Here is a 22,360-nt window from a genome sequence, read left to right on the forward strand (position 1 = left end):
CAAATCTTGTATCATTTCTATGACACTCTCCCATATTTCGCGATAACACAATACGTGCTGCCTTTCTTTGAACTTTTTCGATGTACTCAGTCAGTCCTATCTGGTAAGGATCCCACACCGCGCAACAGTATTTTAAAAGAGGACGGACTAGCGTAGTGTAGGCAGTCTCATTAGTAGGTCTGTTACATTTTCTAAGTGTCCTGCCAATAAAACGCACTCTTTGGTTAGCCATCCCCACAACATTTTCTATGTGTTCCTTCCAAATTAAATTGTTCGTAATTGTGGCTTAAATTCAAAGAAATAGAATCGGCAGCAATTGAGAGATTTATAGCAAATAAATTAACAAATGATGGAGCTGATCCTCCTTGGTACACGTAACGGGTCAGAACACTGTTTCAGAAACAACGAAACAAACATGCCAAATTTAAACAGACGCAAAATCCCCAAGATTGGCTATCTTTTGCAGAAGATCAAAATTTAGAGCGGACTTCAATGAAAGAACTTTATAGCAATTTCCAGAACGAAACTTTGTCTCGAAACCTGGCAGAAAGTCCAAAGAGATTCTGGTCGTATGTGAAGTATGTTAGCGGCAAGAAAAATTCAATGCCTTCTTTGCGTGATAGCAATGGAGATACTGTAGAACACAGTGCTGCCAAAGTAGAGTTACTAAACACGGCCTTCCGAAATGCCTTCACAAAAGAAGACGAAGTAAATATTCCAGAATTCAAATAGAGAACAGCTGCCAACACGAGTAACGGAGAAGTAAATACCCTCGGAGTAGTGAAGCAATTTAAATCACATAATAAAAGCAAGTTTTCTGGTCCAGTCCGTATACCAATTAGGTTCCTTTCGGAGTATGCTGATGCATTAGCTCCATACTAACAATCATATACAACCGTTCGCTCGACGAAAGATCCGTACCCAAAGAATGGAAAGTTGCACATATCACACCAATATTCAAGAACGGTAGTAGGAGTAATCCACTAAATTACAGGCTCATATGATTAACGTCGATATGCAGCAGGATTTTGGAACATATATTGTGTGTAAACATTATGAATTACCTCGAAGATAACTGTCTATTGACACACAGTCAACATGGGTTTAAAAAACATGGTTTCTGTGAAATATGAAGTGTTGAGTGCTATTGACAAGGGATTTCAGATCGATTTCGTATTTATGGATTTCCGGAAGGCTTTTGACACTGTACCACACAAGCGGCTTGTAGTGAAATTGCGTGCTTATGGAATATCATCTCAGTTATGTGACTGGATTCGTGATTTCCTGTCAGAGATGTCACAGTTCCTAGTAACTGACGGAAAGTCATCGAGTAAAGCAGAAGTGATTTCTGGCGTTCCCCAAGGTAGTGTTGCAGGCCCTTTGCTGTTCCTTATCTATATAGACGATTTGGGAGACAATCAGAGCAGCCGTCTTAGGTTGTTTGCAGATGACCCCGTCGTTTACCGAGTAGTAAAGTCATCAGAAGAAAAAAAAAAGAATATAATTGCAAAACGGTTAAGAAAAGAAATCTGAATTTCTAAGTTCTAGGTGACTGATGACTTCAGAAGTTAAGTCGCATAGTGCTCAGAGCCATCTGAACCATTTTGAACCAAATTTAAAAATTTGGTATGATCACCAAAATTTTAAAACGCGTTCAAAGTAAATACCATATATTTCAGCGAATAACTGAAATAAGTGCAATATTCAGAAAATTCAATATTAAATATTTACGATTAAAAAACGATCCCACTGGAAAGTGAAAGGATAAGTCACTGTCGAGTGTAGTTCCAGTACTAAAAATATATATCACTGTATTGCTGTGATGTAATTGAGGGTATATTCGCATGTTACAGCACGTTCTAATTACATTACAGCTCAGAGTTACTAACAACGGACATTAGCTTTAATTTTCGAAGACATGCTGACGCTATGAAAAACAGCTTTGTTTAAGCAGATGATACCACTTACAGAGAACATGCAGAAACGGAAACAGCTGAAGTCTTGAAAGTAGATGTTGTAAAGTGTATGCTACAAAGAGGCATAGCGAATTCAGTTTACTTCCTGAGCTAGAATAAACTAAAATTTGGATATAACAGTGTAACATATGTTCAGCGTAAGGACTGAGGAAGTTAAAGCCGTTTGTTACCGTTGTATACATTTTGAAATGTCCTGTATATCAGTTTCAACAGTGAGTCTCACCAGTCTTCCTTTGATGGCCTATTCGCTTTTGATGTCCATCGCCCCGATGATAGCATAATGGACGGTAATCCCACTCTCAACGATGACACTGTTGTGGCCAAGAGCTCTTCTTTCATGTTTCGAGTGCAGCACTAGCCCTCCATGAAACTAAACAGTAAGTGAATAACTGTAATTCAGATATGAGTCCTGTTCTCAGATGTCCCCTAAAGAGAGCGTAATTTTCTGTGCGTTCGAATATTGGGCCACCACTACGATGGAGCACTGACAGGGGAGATCGCTAATGGCGTGGCACGCCCTTTGGCCTCTGCGAACCCAATTAGCTCCAGCGTCGGCCCCAGGTGACACGGAGTGCCGGACCGCACTCCGGGTGTCTGTGGAGGGCTGCCCTATAAAGACCTCTCCACGCGATGCGTGATGGCCATGTCCCAGATCACAGCACAAGGTTCGCGCAGCGCTTTGACGTACAGGTCTCGTGTCCCTTGTTGTTGAGTGCTCTGTATTCGCATCCTGCATAAACGTAATCGGACTTGAAATTAATTAAAATATTACCTCTTGTTCTCCTCGCTTACTTCTTAGTGAGAGACTCTGCTCTTTGCTGGTGCTAAAACTGGACTAAAGAATATCATTTAGGTCACGATCCGTCGTACTTGTCACTAATCAATGAAATTTTTATACAGTCGCTTTGATTATTTCAAGAATGATAAATGTATTTACGAAATTATAATTTGTAGCCTACCGCTAGAACACACATTTGTGTCTGATAACTACACTACTGGCCGATAAAATTGCTACACCACGAAGATGAAGTGCTACAGACGCGAAATTAAACCGTCAGGAAGAAGATTCTATGATATGCAAATGATTAGCTTTTCAGGGCATTCACACAAGGTTGGCACCGGTGGCGACACCTACTACGTGCTGACATGAGGAAAGTTTCCAACCGTTTTCTCATACACAAACAGCAGTTGACCGGCGTTGCCTGGTGAAACGTAGTTGATGCCTCGTGTAAGGAGGAGAAATGCGTACCATCACGTTTCCGACTTTGATAAAGTTCGGATTGTAGCCTATCGCGATTGCGGTTTATCGTATCGTGACATTGCTGCTCGCGTTGGTAGAGATCCAATGACTGTTAGCATAATATTGAATCGGTGGGTTCAGGAGGGTAATACGGAACGCCGTGCTGGATCCCAACAACATCGTATCACTAGCAGATGAGATGATATGCATCTTATCCGCATTGCTGTAACGGATCGTGCAGCCACGTCTCGAGTCAACAGATGGGGACGTTTGCAAGACAACAACCATCTGCACGAACAGTTCGACGACGTTTGCAGCAGCATGGACTATCATCCCAGAGACCATGTCTGCGGTTACCCTTGACGCTGCATCACAGACAGGAGCGCCTCCGATGGTGTAGTCAACGACGAACCTGGGTGCACGAATGACGGAACGTCATTTTTTCCGATGAATCCAGGTTCCGTTTACAGCATCATGATGGTCGCATCCGTGTTTGGCGACATCGCGGTGAACGCACACTGGAAGCGTGTATTAGTCATCGCCATACTGGCATATCACCCGGCATGATGATATGGGATGCCATTGGTTACACGTCTCGGTAACCTCTTGTTCGCATTGACGGCACTTTGAACAGTGGACGTTACATTTCAGATGTGTTACGACCCGTGGCTCTACCCTTCATTCGATCCCTGCGAAACCCTACATTTCAGAAGGATAATGCACGACCGCATGTTGCGGGTCCTGTATGGGCCTTTCTGGATACAGAAAATGTTCGACTGCTGCCCTGACCAGCACATTCTCCAGATCTCTCACCAACTGAAAACGTCTGGTCAATGTTGGCCGAGCAACTGGCTCGTCACAATACGCCAGTCACTACTCTTGATGAACTGTGGTATCGTGTTGAAGCTGCATGGCCAGCTGTACCTGTACACTCCATCCAAGCTCTGTTTGACTAATTGCCCAGGCGTATCAAGGCCGTTATTACGGCCAGAGGTGGTTGTTCTGGGTACTGCTTTCTCAGGATCTATGCACCCAAATTGCGTGAAAATGTAATCACATGTCAGTTCTAGTGTAATATATTTGTCCAGTGAATACCCGTTTATCATCTGCATTTCTTCTTGGTGTAGCAGTTTTAATGGCCAGTGGTGTACAACAACTACAACAATGGAGAGACACTAGTCCTGTTCACCAATATATTAGGTTGTTGCATAAGTTCGTAGCGTCTTTGTTTTACTTGTTTGTGTTGCACTTGACATAGGTTTATTTGTCGGTTGCCGTTTTTATTTATAGTTCACAGTTGCTATTTGAGTTTACATATTGTCATTTGGAGAGAGTGGGTGGAGAGAGATTGAGTGGAGTTACAAGTATTGAAATCGAACATTTCCGACATATCATTTTGTCTGTGTTCAGTAGAGGAGTAACAGCAGCAGTAGTAGCCAGAAACATTTTGTGCCGTGCATGAGGACAATGCCACTGAACAGAGCACGGCAAGGAAACGGCTTTCTCGTTTTAAAGATGATCTTTATGAAATTACTGACTCTTCACTTTCAGGAAGACATTGGGGGTTGGCTGCAGCTCGTTTAAACGCAATAATCCATAATGATCCGCCCGCATCTCGTGGTCGTGCGGTAGCGTTCTCGCTTCCCACGCCCGGGTTCCCGGGTTCGATTCCCGGCGGGGTCAGGGATTTTGTCTGCCTCGTGATGGCTGGGTGTTGTGTGATGTCCTTAGGTTAGTTAGGTTTAAGTAGTTCTAAGTTTTAGGGGACTGATGACCACAGATGTTAAGTCCCATAGTGCTCAGAGCCAGCCATAATGATCCACGTCACTGTGCTCGAGAAGGCAGATGTGATCATCCGTGATCATTCCATCATCGCACATTTGCATGCAATGAGGGAAGTTCAATAATCGGGTGTATGGTTACCGCATGCTCTAAGCAAAAATCACAAAAATAAGCTGGTGGCCATATATGGATCTCTACTTGATAGTCATCAGTTGGCTCGTGAACAACACTGACCACGAAACTTTAAACTTCCTGGCAGATTAAAACTGTGTGCCGTCCGAGACTCGAACTCGGGACCTTTGCCTTTCGCGGGCGAATGCGCTACAATCTGAGCTACCCAAGCACGACTCACGACCCGTCCTCACAGGTTCAATTCTGCCAGTACCTCGTCTCCTACCTTCCAAACTTCACAGAAGTTCTTCTGCGAACCTTGCAGAACTAGCACGCCAGGAAGAAAGGATACTGCGGAGACATGGCTTAGCCACAGCCTGGGGGATGTTTCCAGAACGAGATTTTCACTCTGCAGCGGAGCGTGCGCTGATATGAAATCTCATTGTTGAAACACTGACCATTCCCATCTTGTATCTTTACCGCTGAGGAGAAATGGTGTCTTAGTGACAACATAAACAAAAGGAAGAAGTGGTTGAACCCAAACAAAGCAGCGAATTCCCTGACAAAGCCCTGTGCCCTTCCACAAAAGATGTTATTCATCTGGAGGAAGAGCGACGCTGTGGTGTAGTACTAGTTGCTTCTTCGGGGTGTAGCTACTTCTTGTTAACAAATTAGCCGTCTTGTACACGCAGTCCAGGAACAACGACCAGGAAGAATGCTACTTCACGATTAAATCTGCCTGCATTGTGACAGACTGACAAAAACCACTATACAGGAGTTGAGTTGGGTAGTCATTCCGCCCCCATGTTATTCACTTAATGTCGCGCCCTCAAATTTTCACCATTTTCGTTCTCTATTGACCTACCTTCAAGGAACTTCCTTTCCGCATGAAATGTGCTCCGAACATGGCATGACGATTACTCCGCCTCAACACCACGTGATTTCTACAGTCGTAGAATCGGAAGGTTACCACAGCGTTGGGAAACTATCGTAAACAGTGAAGGAGAATATAGTATCTATGACTAAAGTCGCTGTTAAATGTACCTGTTGTGCTTATGGAAAAACGCTACGAACTTCTGCGGCAACCTAACAATTTTTATTAACACCTTGAAAGACGTGCATCTACCTTGCTCTTCTTTCACTTAGTTACGATTTACGCTATTGTAGTCATAGTACTATCATTACTAATACGGCAATAGCATTCTGCTGATTTTTTCAATATGACAGCATAATGAAACTGGAGAGAGGATTGGAGCAAAGTACTTTTATTTTATTTCCATATTCAGCAGTCTCCATCACCTAGCCATGTTGGTTTTCCTTTTCCCGGGCTGACCTTTTGGCTTGGAAGCATGGGCCGGTTGTTAGAACCACTTGGAGAAACCAAAGTAGTCCTTATTCTTCTAAATAGTAGTACCAACCTAAAACTCAGTTTCTCCTGCACGTATGGCACTGTAGAGGGGCCACCCGGGCGACTCCTTGGCTAGATTCTATTAAATCATGAGTCATTCCGCCAATTCAGGAATGTCTGCTTGAACGGCAGCTAGTTACCCCCACAAGTCCCGGCTCCACTGGAGCAACGGCCGGTAGGCGGTTAGCAGTCGTGAGGAGTCGGTTGTGAGATCCAGAAGAAGACGGTTGCAAGCTGGTAAGCATGCGTGCTCTTGAGAGGTTCAGAAGAGGATTCAGTCACGAATATATATTAAAGTGTTAGGTGATCTTTAATTTCGGGAGGATTTGCACCTCACTGCTTTTATTTCGTCCTCATTTTGCTGTTTTCTTTTTGGACTTTTCGTCAGGGCTTGGTCGGTTGCAGCATGTAAAACATACGTGGGACTCTCAGTCGCCACGTCCGGTATAATTCAACCACCCTCGTAACTAGTTCGCCTTCAGCGAATGTCTTTCCTTCTTCAATACTCCGTGATATTGGTGAACATTTCATAACGGCCTTTGTATGTTAGGTTTTCCCTTCTTTGTCGACCACTTGTGAACACATGGCTAGTAGTTCTGCACACGATATCTAAATTGAATCAGAAGTAGCATAGCCCGCGTTCCTTGTTATTCACATTCGTAAATCAAGGTGTTGCGGAATGACTTTTATGAATTTTATTAGTTTATGGACGGGAGGCCGCTTTAATAACGTGCATCCACAAGTAGTTCATAGTTTGCCTTTTCAATATATTTACGTATTAGCTATTGGATCTCGTATCTTACCTTTCACTAATTATTAGAGTAAATTCTTTTCTGAATGGTCAGCTAACAAGCTTCCTTGTCCATTTCGAACTCTAGTATTGTGGGTGACTGCAGAATTTAGGCCATATCCCCCTACAGCCCCGTCCCCAAGTCTTGTATTAACGTCCAGAAGTAACAAGATATGTATACCCAATAATTATACTTCGTTTGTACAAGTGTAATTTTGATTTATAATAAATTGTGCCCCCCCCCCCCGCCCCCCCCCCCCCATGAACCATGGACATTGCCGTTGGTGGGGAGCCTTGCGTGCCTCAACGATACAGATAGCCGTACCGTAGGTGCAACCACAACGGAGGGGTATCTGTTGAGAGGTCAGACAAACGTGTGGTTCCTGAAGAGGGGCAGCAGCCTTTTCAGTAGTTGCAGGGGCAACAATTTGGATGATTGACTGATCTGGCCCTGTAACACTAACCAAAACGGCCTTGCTGTTGTGGTACTGCAAACGGCTGAAAACAATGGGAAACTACAGCCGTAATTTTTCCCGAGGGCATGCAGCTTTACTGTATGATTAAATGGTGATGGCGTCCTCTTCGGTAAAACATTCCGGAGGTAAAATAGTCCCCCATTCGGATCTCCGGGCGGGGATTACTCAAAAGGATGTCGTTATCAGGACAAAGAAAACTGGCGTTCTACGGGTCGGAGCTTGGAATGTCAGATCGCTTAATCGAGCAGGTAGGTTAGAAAATTTAAAAAGGGAAATGGATAGGTTAAAGTTAGATACAGTGGGAATTAGCGAAGTTCGGTGGCAGGAGGAACAAGACTTTTGGACAGGTGAATACAGGGTTATAAATACAAAATCAAATAGGGGTAATGCAGGAGTAGGTTCAATAATGAATAAAAAAAATAGGAGTGCGGGTAAGCTACTACAAATAGCATAGTGAACGCATTACAGTGGCCAAGGTAGACACGAAGCCCAAACCCACTACAGTAGTACAAGTTTATATGCCAACTAGCTCTGCAGATGATGAAGAAATTGATGAAATGTATGATGAGATAAAAGAAATTATTCAGGTAGTGAAGGGAGACGAAAATTTAATAGTTATGCGTGACTGGAATTCGGCAGTAGGAAAAGGGAAACATAGTAGGTGAATATGGATTGGGGCTAAGAAATGAAAGAGGAAGCCGTCTGGTAGAATTTTGCACAGAGCATAACTTAATCATAGCTAACACTTGGTTCAAGAATCATAAAAGAAGGTTGTATACATGTAAAAATCTTGGAGACACTAAAAGGTATCAGATAGATTATATAATGGTAAGACAGAGATTTAGGAACCAGGTTTTAATTTGTAGGACATTTCCAGGGGCAGATGTGGATCTGACCACAATCTATTGGTTATGAACTGTAGATTAAAACTGAAGAAATTGCAAAAAGGTGGGAATTTAAGGAGATGGGACTTGGATAAACTGACTAAACCAGAGAGTGTACAGACTTTCAGGGAGAGCATAAGGGAACAATTGACAGGAATGGGGGAAAGAAATACAATAGAAGACGAATGGGTAGCTCTGAGGGATGAAGTAGTGAAGGCAGCAGAGGATCAAGTAGGTAAGAAGACGAGGGCTAGTAGAAATTCTTGGGTAACAGAAGAAATATTGAATTTAATTGATGAAAGGAGAAAATATAAAAATGCAGTAAATGAAGCAGGCAAAAGGAATGCAAACGTCTCAAAAATGAGATCGACAGGAAGTGCAAAATGGCTAAGCAGGCATGGCTAGTGGACAAATGTAAGGATGTAGAGGTTTATCTCACTAGCGGTAAAATAGATTCTGCCTGCAGGAAAATAAAAGAGACATTTGGAGAAAAGAGAGCCAATTGTATGAATATCAAGAGCTCAGATGGAAACCCAGTTCTGAGCAAAGAGGGAAAGCAGAAAGGTGGTAGGAGTAAATAGAGGGTCTATACAAGGGCGATGTACTTGAGGACAATATTATGGAAATGGAAGAGGATGTAGATGAAGATGAAATTGGACATACGATACTGCGTGAAGAGTTTGACAGAGCACTGAAAGACCTGAGTTGAAACAAGGCCCCGGGAGTAGACAACATTCCATTAGAACTACTGACGGCCTTAGGAGAGGCAGTCCTGACAAAACTCTTCCATCTGGTGAGCAAGATGTACGAGACAGGCGAAATACCCTCAGACTTCAAGAAGAACATAATAATTCCAATCCCAAAGAAAGCAGGTGTTGACAGATGTGAAAATTACCGAACTATCAGTTTAATAACTCACAGCTGCAAAATACTAACACGAATTATTTACAGACAAATGGAAAAACTGATAGAAGCCGATCTCGGGGAAGATCAGTTTGGATTCTGTAGAAATGTTGGAACACGTGAGGCAATACTGACCTTACGACTTATCTTAGAAGAAAGATTAATGAAAGGCAAACCTACGTTTCTACCATTTCTAGACTTAGAGAAAGCTTTTGACGATGTTGACTGGAATACTCTCTTTGAAATTCTAAAGGTGGCAGGGGTAAAATACAGGGAGCGAAAGGCTATTTACAATTTGTACTGTAGTGGCGTGGCAAGACAGCCAAGCCACTCGGAGGTAGCCGAAAGTCACGCGTTAAAGCTCACGCAAACCGTCGTGAAGTCTGGAACAGGCCAGAGAAATAAGACTAGCAAAACAGGAGGTAACTGGTAGAATACTTAACTTTAATCCACAATTGGTGAACATCTCTCGTTACTGTAGATGCTTCATTAGATACATAGCAAAGTATAACGGCGCCTTGCTAGGTCGTAGCAAATGACGTAGCTGAAGGCTATGCTAACTATCGTCTCGGCAAATGAGAGCATAATTGTCAGTGAACCATTGCTATTAACGTCGGCTGTGCAACTGGGGAGAGTGCTAGTAAGTCTCCTAGACCTGCCGTGTGGCGGCGCTCGGTCTGCAATCACTGATAGTGGCGACACGCGGGTCCGACGTGTACTAATGGATCGCGGTCGATTTAAAGGCTACCACCTAGCAAGTGTGGTGTCTGGCGGTGACACCACAGGTACAGAAACCAGATGGGAGTTATAAGAGTCGAGGGGCATGAAAGGGAAGCAGTGGTTCGGAAGGGAGTGAGACAGCGTTGTAGCCTCTCCCCGATGTTATTCAATCTGTATATTGAGCAAGCAGTAAAGGAAACAAAAGAAAAATTTGGAGTAGGTATTAAAATCCAGGGAGACGAAAAAAAAACTTTGAGGTTCGCCGATGACATTGTAATTCTGCCAGAGACAGCAAAGGACTTGGAAGAGCAGTTGAATGGAATGGACAGTGTCTTGAAAGGAGGATATAAGATGAACAACAACAAAAGCAAAACAAGGATAATGGAATGTAGTCGAATCAAGTCGGGTGATGCTGAGGGAATTAGATTAGGAAATCAGACACTTAAAGTAGTAAAGGAGTTTTGCTACTTGGGGAGCAAAATAACTGATGATGGTCGATGAAGAGAGTATATTAAATGTAGACTGGCAATGGCAAGGAAAGCGTTTCTGAAGAAGAGAAATATGTTAAAATTGAGTATAGATTTAAGTGTCAGGTAGTCGTTTCTGAAAGTATTTGCATGGAGTGTAGCCATGTATGGAAGTGAAACATGGACAATAGACAGTTTGAACAAGAAGAGAATAGAAGCTTTCGAAATGTGGTGCTAGAGAAGAATGTTGAAGATTAGGTGGGTAGATCACGTAACTAATGAGGAGGTATTGAATAGGATTGGGGAGAAGAGAAGTTTGTGGCACAACTTGACTAGAAGAAGGGCTCGGCTGGTAGGACATGTCCTGAGGCATCAAGGGATCACAAATTTAGCATTGGAGGGCAGCGTGGAGGGTAAAAGTCGTAGAGGGAGACCAAGAGATGAATACACTATGCAGATTCAGAAGGATGTAGGTTTCAGTAGGTACTGGGAGATGAAGGAGCTTGCACAGAATAGATTAGCATGTAGAGCTTCATCAAACGAGTCTCAGGACTGAAGACCACAATAACAACAACAACATTTACCAATTACTACGAGATGTGACTTTTGTGACAGGAAATCACAAATTCAGTTACACAACCGAGACGAAACTCCATAAGCTCGGTATTCGATCAGAAGTCGCTTGTGAGGAATGCTGATAGAAACGTTCGAAAAATTTGATCAATTTGAGGTCTCCTGTCTATAGTACTCATTACTTCCTGTGAATAAAGAGCCATTTTTGTTTCACAAGGACGATATTTTCTAATCGGTGCTGACTATGTGTCAATAGATTATTTTCTTCCAGGCAGTTCATTACGTCCGAATACAGTGTATGTTCGAAAATCCTACCGCAAATCAACGTCGCTGATATGGGTCTATCATTTAGCGGATTATTTCCATTTCCTTTGATTATTCGTGTGACCTGTGCAACTTCCCAGTGTTCAAGTACGAATCATTCGCCGAGCGAGCCTTTATAATATGACTGCTAAGTATGGAGCTATTATATCAGCATATTCCACGTCTTCCCGTTCTGTAGGGATATAGTATCGGTTCCTTGGATGCTGCTGACGGCTTTGTGGTTGCATCTGCCTCTTCCGTTGTCCGTCGGTTCCCTGGTTGCAGAGGACTACGCGGCTGCGCTAAGGGTGATCAGTGGCAGCTCGTAACTAAAATTAGTGGGGAGCTTCTCCAGAAAAATTTTAGTCTTTGTCTTAATATTGTGTAAAAGGAAACAAACGTGTATGAAAAGAAAATTTAATGAGAAATTTGATAAAATCCTATATTAGAACAAAATGAAATTTATAAATGTACACAAATCATAAAAATAAAACTTGACACGAACATTAAAGAATGAACCATCCATCAACAATTATTTAATAAACAAAGAGGGATCAAAAAACAGTTATAAATAAATACTTTAGCATAAAGACAAACCAAAAGAATTTACAAAGATCATTATCATGAGACCGAATTATTGAAACCAAAACAGAAAGACCTAAAACCCCTTCACGAACAGAAAAAACTAAAAAAATAATAGGAAAAAATAATTATAATGAAATTCAATAAGAAAAACAATAATTAATATAAATAAAGAAAGAACAGTATATTCTAATCTCAAAGGAACCATTAGTAAATGCTTACGTTTAGAAGAAGAAACATGAATACCAGCAAAATACAAAACTTATTTTAACCCACACTGTAACAGTTTAAGCCGGCCGCGGTGGCCGAGCGGTTCTAGGCTCTTCAGTCCGAAACCGCGCTGCTGCTACGGTCGCAGGTTCGAATCCTGCATCGGGCATGGATGTGTGTGATGTCCATAGGTTAGTTAAGTTCAATAGTTCTAAGTTCTAAGGGCCTGATGACCTCAGATGTTAAGTCCCATGGTGCTCAGAGCCATTTGAACCACTTTTGTAACAGTTTAAGCCTTATCTATTCATTCAAAAATGAAATCCATTAGCCTTGTTCTCATTTGCGCGAAAAGATCCTTTATGTCCAGATGACACTGCTCCATTGGAAGCAATGAAAGCGCTTTTAGTCTGGGGGAATCCATAGTTCTTTTTAGAAAACTTATTTTTTATTTTTTACTGTTGAAAGGCAGCTTTGTTCTCCTGATGCAGTCATGAGAACTACCAAGAGGATTTTTATCAATTTTGTAACGTCACGAAGAACATCATCTAAGCTATTTTCCGATTTAAATTTCAGCACCTCGATTAATTTGCGATACTCATGAACATCAGACCTACAATAGTAGCCTATAATTTTAGTCTCAAGCTTTTTTTCTGTCGGTCATTGCATACGCTTCAGTGATCAGTACCCTCTCTTCTCCAGATGTTCATTCTTAAAACTAGTGAAGCATTTTATGATGAACAGTTTGGCAGCGCTACGTGTTCAGAGGAGAACTATCTGTCCATTATATCAACACACACACACACACACACACACACACACACACACACACACACACGAACGCACACACACTTTCTTAGCATTTACCGGGAGTGTCGTTGAAGGATTTCCGTAGTATTCTGTCTTTTAATTCTATAACTGACGTTTTAAATTTGCTATATTGTTATTAACTTTAAACACACTAATTTCTTGAGACCGCATTTGACTGAAAATTATTTCAAACGAGAGGCAAACTGTAGTGAGAAAGCTCTAATTAAGTGTTGAAATTTTCCACATCCGCGTATTTTAAAATTTCCGTGCCTTGTGCAATGGCTTTATCTGCCATTGGTGTTCACAGAATTTCAGTAGGGCATTTTTCTTAAAAGTTACAAATTTGCATAAAGTATGTTTATGGTCCGTATGTCGAAGTTCCATCTTGTAGAGGATGGCTGTGGAATGCTGATATCCGTATGCTTCTTGAGAATGGACACAGGTGTTGATCTCGAGAAGAACGTGGAAACAGTCAGAATCTTAGAAAAAAATATGGTTTTCATGTAAAACTTTCTGTTTTTATTATTATTACATTTACTTGACATGCATAACAGTGAATGATACGTACGTCACTGTAACCAGCTTTAATTTTTGCTTGAAACTGTTCTTTTTTGCCTTTTGTCACGTTTGCACTATCACATGCTGAGGTGTCAATTTTTGTCCGTTTCCTTAAAGTATTAAGTCCGCTTATTCTAAAATATGCTGCCTGCAGTTTGATATTCTGGAGTAAGGAATACCCGACAACGATAAACTATTCTCTATCCAATACGCACCGTAGAATAAGTGGCATTTGAGTACTTTCCGAAACAGTGTTTTGTTATCGTCCACGGCAGCTATAAAGTAAGCTTTTCTAGTTTCCGTCCTTATATCCCCACGGTATATTTGTATCAGGCAGGCAACTTCTTCATTCTAAATAATCTTGGAAAGACCTTTTAAGACTGATCCTGCTCCTAAGTGGTTCTTCAAATGTCATTCTTACTTGCAAAATTTACTAATTGTCTAAATACGCCTGGCTTCACTGAATCCTTTTCATCGACTTGTCCAAGTAAGCAGGTTTCAAAGTTTCCATAAGAGAAATTGTTGTCTATTATTTTGGAACAAATTTCACGGCTCTTTTTTAGCCAACTGTGCCACTGGTATTTTAATGTATCACACGAAACTAATTTTAATCCGTTTGATGTTCTCTTATCTGGAATTTAATTGCAATATCAAAGCTAATCTCCTAACTATATACATAATTTTTATTACTTGTGTAGCAGTGCACTTACAAAGTGGCTCTCATTTTGGTCGTGGATTTCTCCAGCTCTCCGAATTTAGTCTTCTGCTGCCCGACATCCCGCCGCTAAGTTCGCCTAAGGCGAATTAATTTGAAATGCTCGTAAGAGACCGCGCGGAAGTTGTCCCAGCAAGACGTGATTTTAGATTGGAATCTGGTAAGCATTAACCGTTCTAGGAAAACCTCAAAGAAGGAAAACACTTTTGCGGTGAATAAAAACTCTCTCAGCAAAGTTATAACTTTGCGGAGGCTCCAGGATTGCTAATTTCGGGACTCGTATACTCTGTACCACCTGAAATAAAAACTAGTAGTTATCTTTTCACATTAGCAAGGGTGTATTCTATATTCTTCAGACAAAGCCATCATTATCTTTCGTATCTAAATTGTCACGACCTTATCAAATCAACAAAATTTTGGAAATCGAAATATTACAAGTTTTCCTTATTTAAAAAATACATCGAATTAGCTTCGGTCAAATACTCAATATGCGTCTACTCAGTCGAAGGACTACCACCGGATTGTCGTATTACAGTTCATTTATTGCTTAGACGCAAAGTTCAGAGGGAAGCTTCTCATTCTTGGCCCCAAATCAAGATTGTTCGTTATGTAGAAATTTTTAGTGAAGTGTGTACTTATTACACTGTTTGACTTACCACACGGTTGTCACAGGAATTTCGTTCATAAAAATGTAAACACTCGCACGTCACATCTGGAAAATTATTAAGAAGATGCGATGTTACATCAGCATGCACAATTAAAGCTTCGAATATAGTGTCCCCCCCCCCCCAAAAAAAAAAACAAAAAAAAAAACAACACGACAAACGTTAGGGACAACTTCCTTATATAGAAATATGTAACAATATCTGGTAGACATGGACTCTAAAATGCATATCTTACGAGGTATGAGCACTTCTTCAATTTTGATTCTTCCACTGCAAGGACTACGCTCTCCATATTTTGGGAAGAACAAGTATTGACGAAAACAAGAAAAAAGTCTAGCAAAAAATAGTGCATACTTTAAGAGCTATGAGCACTTGATCATCTTCACTAGTGTGAAACACATCTCTTTTACCGAACACACACTCTTAGCTCTTAAGGTACGCATTTTAGAGCTTATATTTATTAGAAATTTTTTTTCTTGTTTTGGCCCATACTATTTCCACCCAAAATACGAAAAGCAAAGAGTTTGCAGTAGAATAAACGTGTTTCATAATATCAGAGATGAACAAGTGTTCCTATCTCCTAAGGTATGGTCTTCAGAGCCCTTGTTTTCCAGATTTTTTTTTTCTTTTGTGGATGAAACCTGTCCCTAAAATTTGCCAGTGTTTTTTGGGGACACCCTGTATTTCTCGTTGTTGCATACGCCTGACTAAGATATTAGAATATCGTGTGTTGAACGAACTTTTTCCCTAACTGTAACTCTGTCATGGAGAGACAGCTGTGACAACTTCAGTTGCTGAAGAGAGGTTAGTCACAGAACTTATTTCTTGTGGATGCAACGCTGTGATTAAAGGTTTCTGTAAAACGAAAGAATCGAAAATAATAAATCGAGTAGAATTGCTGGAAGCAGAGTAATGATCTAACACTCAACTTTATCACATTCATTCTTCACCAGCCGCGACCATCGGCACCACTCTCTCCTCCTTGCAGCCTCCCGTGAAGCTTTCCTATGTGTTTTTAGGCAACAGAGGCAGACATCACGCCGTTGGAACTGTGAACCGCACAGTTCCATACAAAGATTTCTGTTTCTTTTTCGTAAACTAGGACTTGTCTACTGACATTAAGGTTAGGGATTACATATTGCAAAAATTTAAAAAGAAAATTGAAGGAAACAGGATCATTATATTACATATTATCTATAATAGCCAGTAGATACAGAGGGTGCTGTAGTTCCTTAGTGCTCATACGATAACCCTAGGCTATCCCAAAACTCTTTTGGCCGCCCACATCCTGGACCCAATGGTTGACCTCAACAGCTCTGGAGAGACAGTGGCCGTCATCTGGACACTGAATCACATAGGAATTTCAGGGAATGAACTTGAAGACGCGGTTAAAGGAGATAAACTTGATGCCGGGACACAGACCTACGATTACAACTTCGACGCAATATTTTTGAGGCTCTGCAAATTGGAGTGGCACGCAGCTACGACCCAAAACGAGAGCGATTAAGGAGTCCACTAAGGTGTGGCATACATCTTTCCAGACCTCTGAAAGTAGTCATTGTACTGTGTCGACTGCGCAGCGACCACACGAGACTCACCCACGAGTTCTTCCTGTGCCGGGGGGATCCTCCTCACTGCAGCTGCGGTAGTCTACTTAAAATAGCGCATATTCTTGTTGGGTGCGCCCAGTTGGCTATCTGTAGCATTCTCTCAGCTTGCGTACCTCGTTACCGGAGATGATTGTGAATGACGAGACAGCCATGACCAGACTGTTGGATTTCATGACGGAGAGCAGGTTTCACACTAAAATATAATGCTCCGCCACTTCCAGGGGTGGTTTTTTTTGGGGGGGGGGGGAGGGACGGGGAGGACGTGGGAGGCGGGAGGGGGAATGGGGGGGGGGCGGTGCAGGGAGCTTCCACCTTTGACGGGTACACCAAATGCGACCGCAGGTCATTTTCTTCCCCCTCACTTCGTTGTACCTTCAGACCCTCTTCGGCAACATGCTGTCTGGGTTATCTCTGTTTTCTGTTACCTATCGTGATACAACTACTCTCACGCCCTTCTAAACTCTTTGACTTGCTTATATAGTCGGAGCAGTTAACCTTCTTACGTGTCTCTCTTATGATAAGCAGAGACTGATGACTCAGTAGTTTAGTCCCTTTAAACACGCACTCATCATCGTCATCATCATCATCGTCATCATCATCATCATCATCATCCTTAGCGTCTTTATGTGGGCTGCCATGATCGCCATCCACACACTGTTCGTCTTCCACAACAGTTAGCTGCATTCGCTGCAGAAATACAGTATCAGCTAGGGACCCACCGGTAAAAATCTCGTGAATAGTAAATGGAAAGATCATAAAATTTTGCCTCTATATTTCTCTACGTGGTGCTATTTAAAATCAATTTCATATATTGCGAGGGAACTTTGAAGCTCAGTTCTCTGACGTTACCTTCTAATGAGGTACGTGTTTCGCCGCATTACGTTTATGCTGTAGTAATCAAACAGATTCATATCGTGAACAGTGTTTATGAAATAAAATTTTTTCACGGGTTTAGTAATTGATATTCACTACCAACCCATGAGAAATGAGTCAATAAGTGAACGTGCGTCAGGACATTGAAATACATATAACTCAGTGCCACATCTTCCCTGCGCCTTCATCACAATAAGGAGAAATTTCATTTATTGAAGAAGAGTGAGGAAAGGAAATGTCATGCCACTGAAACTATTCTCTACTGTCATTAACGAAATTTTTAAATATGTATGTTGGCCAAATGCATGAAGAGATATGGTTCAGTGAATCATACCCCAGTCTCTGTCAAACAGTGAATTAAAGTGTTTTCCTCTAGTGCCCATGAGCTTCTTAATGAACAGAGGAAGTAAATGTTAATTACAGTAAGCCCAAAATGTGCCAGGGGTCCATATACGACTGTCCTCATTAATGAGTTCGAGCTTTTGATAACATGTAACAAGCAAAAAAGATAGTTGTGCGTGAAGAGAATTATGGCCAAAATATAAAATATGTACAGTATCTTTCTGTGTTTCTTTATGTACAAAATTCTAAAAGAATTTGAATTTGTGAACTACTTCACACATAATTAAGAATTATTTCACAGTAACTTACGTAAAAGTTAAAAAATAAACAAATTGTATAATAAAAAGAGGAAACCTTCCATTTACCTACTTTACAATAGAAAACATCGTATTGTCCTCAAAACCAGACTACAAAAATTATGCTTTCACGATTTTAACGTCCTTGGTTATAGTTAAAGCTCGCCTCCTCTATCAAATCCAGCCCTCCAGTACCTTTGATACGCGTAGCCTTTGAGAGAATCTGTAGTTGAGCTGTTCGTTGAAAATTGGAGAGAAATGTCAGTGACCTTGAAAATTTGAGGAGATGCAGTGGGCAACTCTTGCGGAGTCATGGACACGCAATCACCAGTTATCACTAGAAGATCCCGGCTCTAAATCTAGACCAGCTCAAATTTTCAACTTCATTGTCGCATTGAATAACATACTTGCAATACTGATAGGTTTCAAATTACGACTTTCTGCTCGCTTAGTTACACTTTGCTAAGTGTATTCAGTTTCGTGTGAACTTTCTTGTAACGTGTGTCGTCATGTGCACAGGTGGCGAAGCTGTTCTCGTACACGTGGACGATGGGTGCCTTCCTGTGCAAGATGGTGCACTACATGCAGAGCGTCTCCTTCGTCTGCTCCGTGCTCACACTCACTGCTATGAGCATCGAGAGGTAAGTGTCATAAACACTTGTCCATAATACATCTGAATAGATTTTTGTGACAATGGCACCACAAAGTAGAATGCATGAAACCAAAATGAAATTAGCACCACAGATCTCCAACATCATCCCTGCACTCAGAGCTAAAATAATTGATTTCAGTACTACAAACTTTGCAGGTAAATACTTTTGGATATGTCTGCGTGATTAGGAGTCTCGCTGGCAGCGTAATTTGAGCACTATCTGAAGTTAAAACAAATTTTTAAAAGAAATAATAAGATGATTTTTCTAATTACTTAAGTTATTGTTATCATTCATTGTATTTTGACATCTTCTTTGCTGGTCAATGTCCACTGATACAAATTTCCTGCACGCTAAAGGTAAGTGTTATTTGATAAATATATGTTTAGAAATGACCATTTGTGTACGTTTTATCTCCGACACAGAAATTTTAGTCTTTTCTCTTCTTTTCACAAACAAACAATTTTGATAGTCACACCAGTCATTCACAATAAAACATGCCACACTCATTATTGTACATTAAAGTACAGAACAGACATTACCTAACCATAAGACATGCCATGAACACCAGTCGTTCACAATAAAATGTGTCACATCTAGTACAGTACAAGTCAGATACGAACTCTTGTAAATACATCCAATGGACAACGATAAGAAGAGCAGAGGTAAAACAGGTAATGTCTGCACAGTGACCTTAAAACATTTTGGTTTTACTTCCAAAGAGTTTACCATTTCATTTCACAAATGCATTCAAAATTAATTACTAAAACAGAAATATTGACAGTAAATTCAAATGTAACTTCAAATTGAGATTAAATTGGAAATGTGAAAAATAATTATGTTTGATCGACAATTTTGAATGTAATTAGTTTATGTTTGGACAGGAATAGAAGAATGTTTTAATATTCGATCATTCAAAAACTGAAATTTACTTAATTTCACAGAAAATGTTTTATTTGTTGTGTGATTTAATTCTGAAAATGTATCAGTATGTTAAAAAAAATTAAAATAGTACTATTGATCAGTTCCATTAAAACAGCAGCCAAGAATTTTGCAAGCATGAAAATGCTAGTGGAGTTTTGACACCAAAGAAATGAAACCGCAGAAAATGCAAATTTTGAAAAAATGTAAAAATAATTAAATTTTGGAAACAGTTTTGTGAAAGTGAAGTGTATGTAATGTGTGTAAGATATAATTACCATGATGAACATAAATCTGAGTTTGCATATTGAATAAAATGTGCTTCTAACTTTGCTCTTTACAGTATATATGCTATCAACAAGATAGCAAAAGTTTAATTTCAGTGATGGAGTGATTACTAGTACTATAAAAGGAAAATGAAGTATATCCACTGAGAGGCCGACCAATGTCAAATACATTTAAGCTCATGCACATGAATTTTCATTGGACCAGAAAGAAATTAATTTGAACAGAATTCACATACATGTTATAATTTTTATGGGTCTTTAAAACCAATAAAATATATTATAAGCGCACTATATTAATTAGCTCAAATTACATAACTGAAAAATTTCTGTAAAAACATATCACCATTCTGGTGGTATAAATTAGTAATCAGCAACATGATAATGTTACAGATATGTTCCCAAACTAACTCTTCTACTAGTTTCACTATCTCTGTTATGGGAAGATATGCTTTATCAAAGAGTTCCTTAGATGGCATTAATTTACTTTTCTCTCAGCTGTCAGAACTATAATAACCATGTGATGAACAGTCAGCGTATTTCCAGACACAAACATATACCCTTTGATATTAATGAACATCAGACAATACATGTCCCTAAGCTTCACCACCTTCAAATAATACACCATCAACAAAATTATCAACACCAACAGTATCATCATTATTACATCACCAAAAATCATTATTTGCATATCATCTCTGCTACCACATTTCCTGAACATCTCACAATGATCCTACATCAACATAATATCATAGCATTGATCAGAACCTGACCTATTGTAAAAAATATTCTCGTCATTGTGTATCCAAAATCAATTGCAGTACAGATTCACAATCACTTAAAATATTGTTATCATTTAGTAAGTTGTCTCACAGAATTACTTTTAGCTCACACTCTTTACGATTTCCAAAGCTTGCCTTATCCATATGATCTGAAAAACTGTTTTGTCCTTAAATGTTAGCCATTGCAGAACATTGATGGTACAATTACTCAGAAGATGTTCATAAACATGGAACTTAATCTTAAAAGCTTTTACTCACAATATGAGATGAGAAAATATTTCAGTTTTTCTATAATAGTTTAAATTCTAACTTATGACCTAGTATGTGACAACAGTGCCTACTAAGGCTGACCCTTCCTTCATTAAATATATTTATGAACAAACTCAAATTTCTGTAACGGTGGTACAACAGTTTCCATATATACATATACTTTCATTAAACAAGACAGCCTAGACATACACAAATATATTTAATGACATCATTTCTCCAAAATGTTTACTGGTTAAAAAGTGCATGGCTCAAAATTCATTCAAAACTAGTATACTGTGTTTCAGATGTATCAAAAAAGTAGTTAAGAAAGCACAATAATGTTGAAAACTGCATTACATTACATCTACATATATTTCCATTGAACTGTACAGGATAAACTGTGAAGCATATCTAATGAAAAATCTTTAAAGAACTTTTACAACCAAACACAGCACTCGTTTAAAAGTTGCATAGTAGCTTTCAAAAAGAGACAAAATTTACCCTCAATACAATCTTAGCATCTAGACAGGCAGACAGGATATAGCACACTCATGTTTATATTACATAAAAAATGTTCCATCAAAAACAATTAAATTTATGCACATTCTGTTTATTTACAGTGTAGAGCCCTTTGTCCCTTGTAGAACATATATTTTATATTTAAATTTTAATTCTGATATGTCAAACAATACTGACCTCTCGTTTCTTTTATTATCTCATTGTACATTACAATTATGCATTTTAAAGTTGGTTTCTTCTCTGCTGCTATGACATAAGTTAGCATGTATGTAACTATAACATACCTTTTCATTTGATAGCGATTAAATTTCAGTTATTCCACATACTTTTGCACTTGTGTATATGTATTATCATCAAATCTTAAGACTTATCTTTTGCTTAGGCTTGTAATTAACCACTTTCCCCAATTCCAATTTCAAATACTTCTTCATTATGTCATACTACATGATTTCATAAACATAATTTACTACCATACATGACACTATGTCCCTACCTAATTGCTTCTTAATTCTACATCATAATTCTCTTTAATATAATTACTAACATGATCACCAGAAAGCCCCACACATTTGTCATGAATCATCTTCTCTCATCTTTTGTTCTTGTTCCTTTAGAAGTCGATTGAAGCTTCGTCAAAAGCAGTAAATCCATCTTACAGAAACAT

General features: G+C 39.8%; 1 protein-coding gene across 1 annotated transcript in view; it reads left to right on the forward strand.

The window, feature by feature from the left end:
• Positions 1-18,815: 18,815 nt before the first annotated feature.
• LOC124803065 (pyroglutamylated RF-amide peptide receptor-like) overlaps positions 18,816-22,360 on the forward strand; it is a 318,321-nt gene continuing 314,776 nt past the window's right edge. Inside the window, exon 1 of the mRNA XM_047264192.1 lies at positions 18,816-18,932. Coding sequence (XP_047120148.1) covers positions 18,841-18,932 — 92 coding nt within the window. The 5' untranslated portion in view covers positions 18,816-18,840. The remainder of the gene's footprint in view (positions 18,933-22,360) is intronic.

Source organism: Schistocerca piceifrons, chromosome 6, assembly GCF_021461385.2.
Source record: "Schistocerca piceifrons isolate TAMUIC-IGC-003096 chromosome 6, iqSchPice1.1, whole genome shotgun sequence".
Lineage (NCBI taxonomy): Eukaryota > Metazoa > Arthropoda > Insecta > Orthoptera > Acrididae > Schistocerca > Schistocerca piceifrons.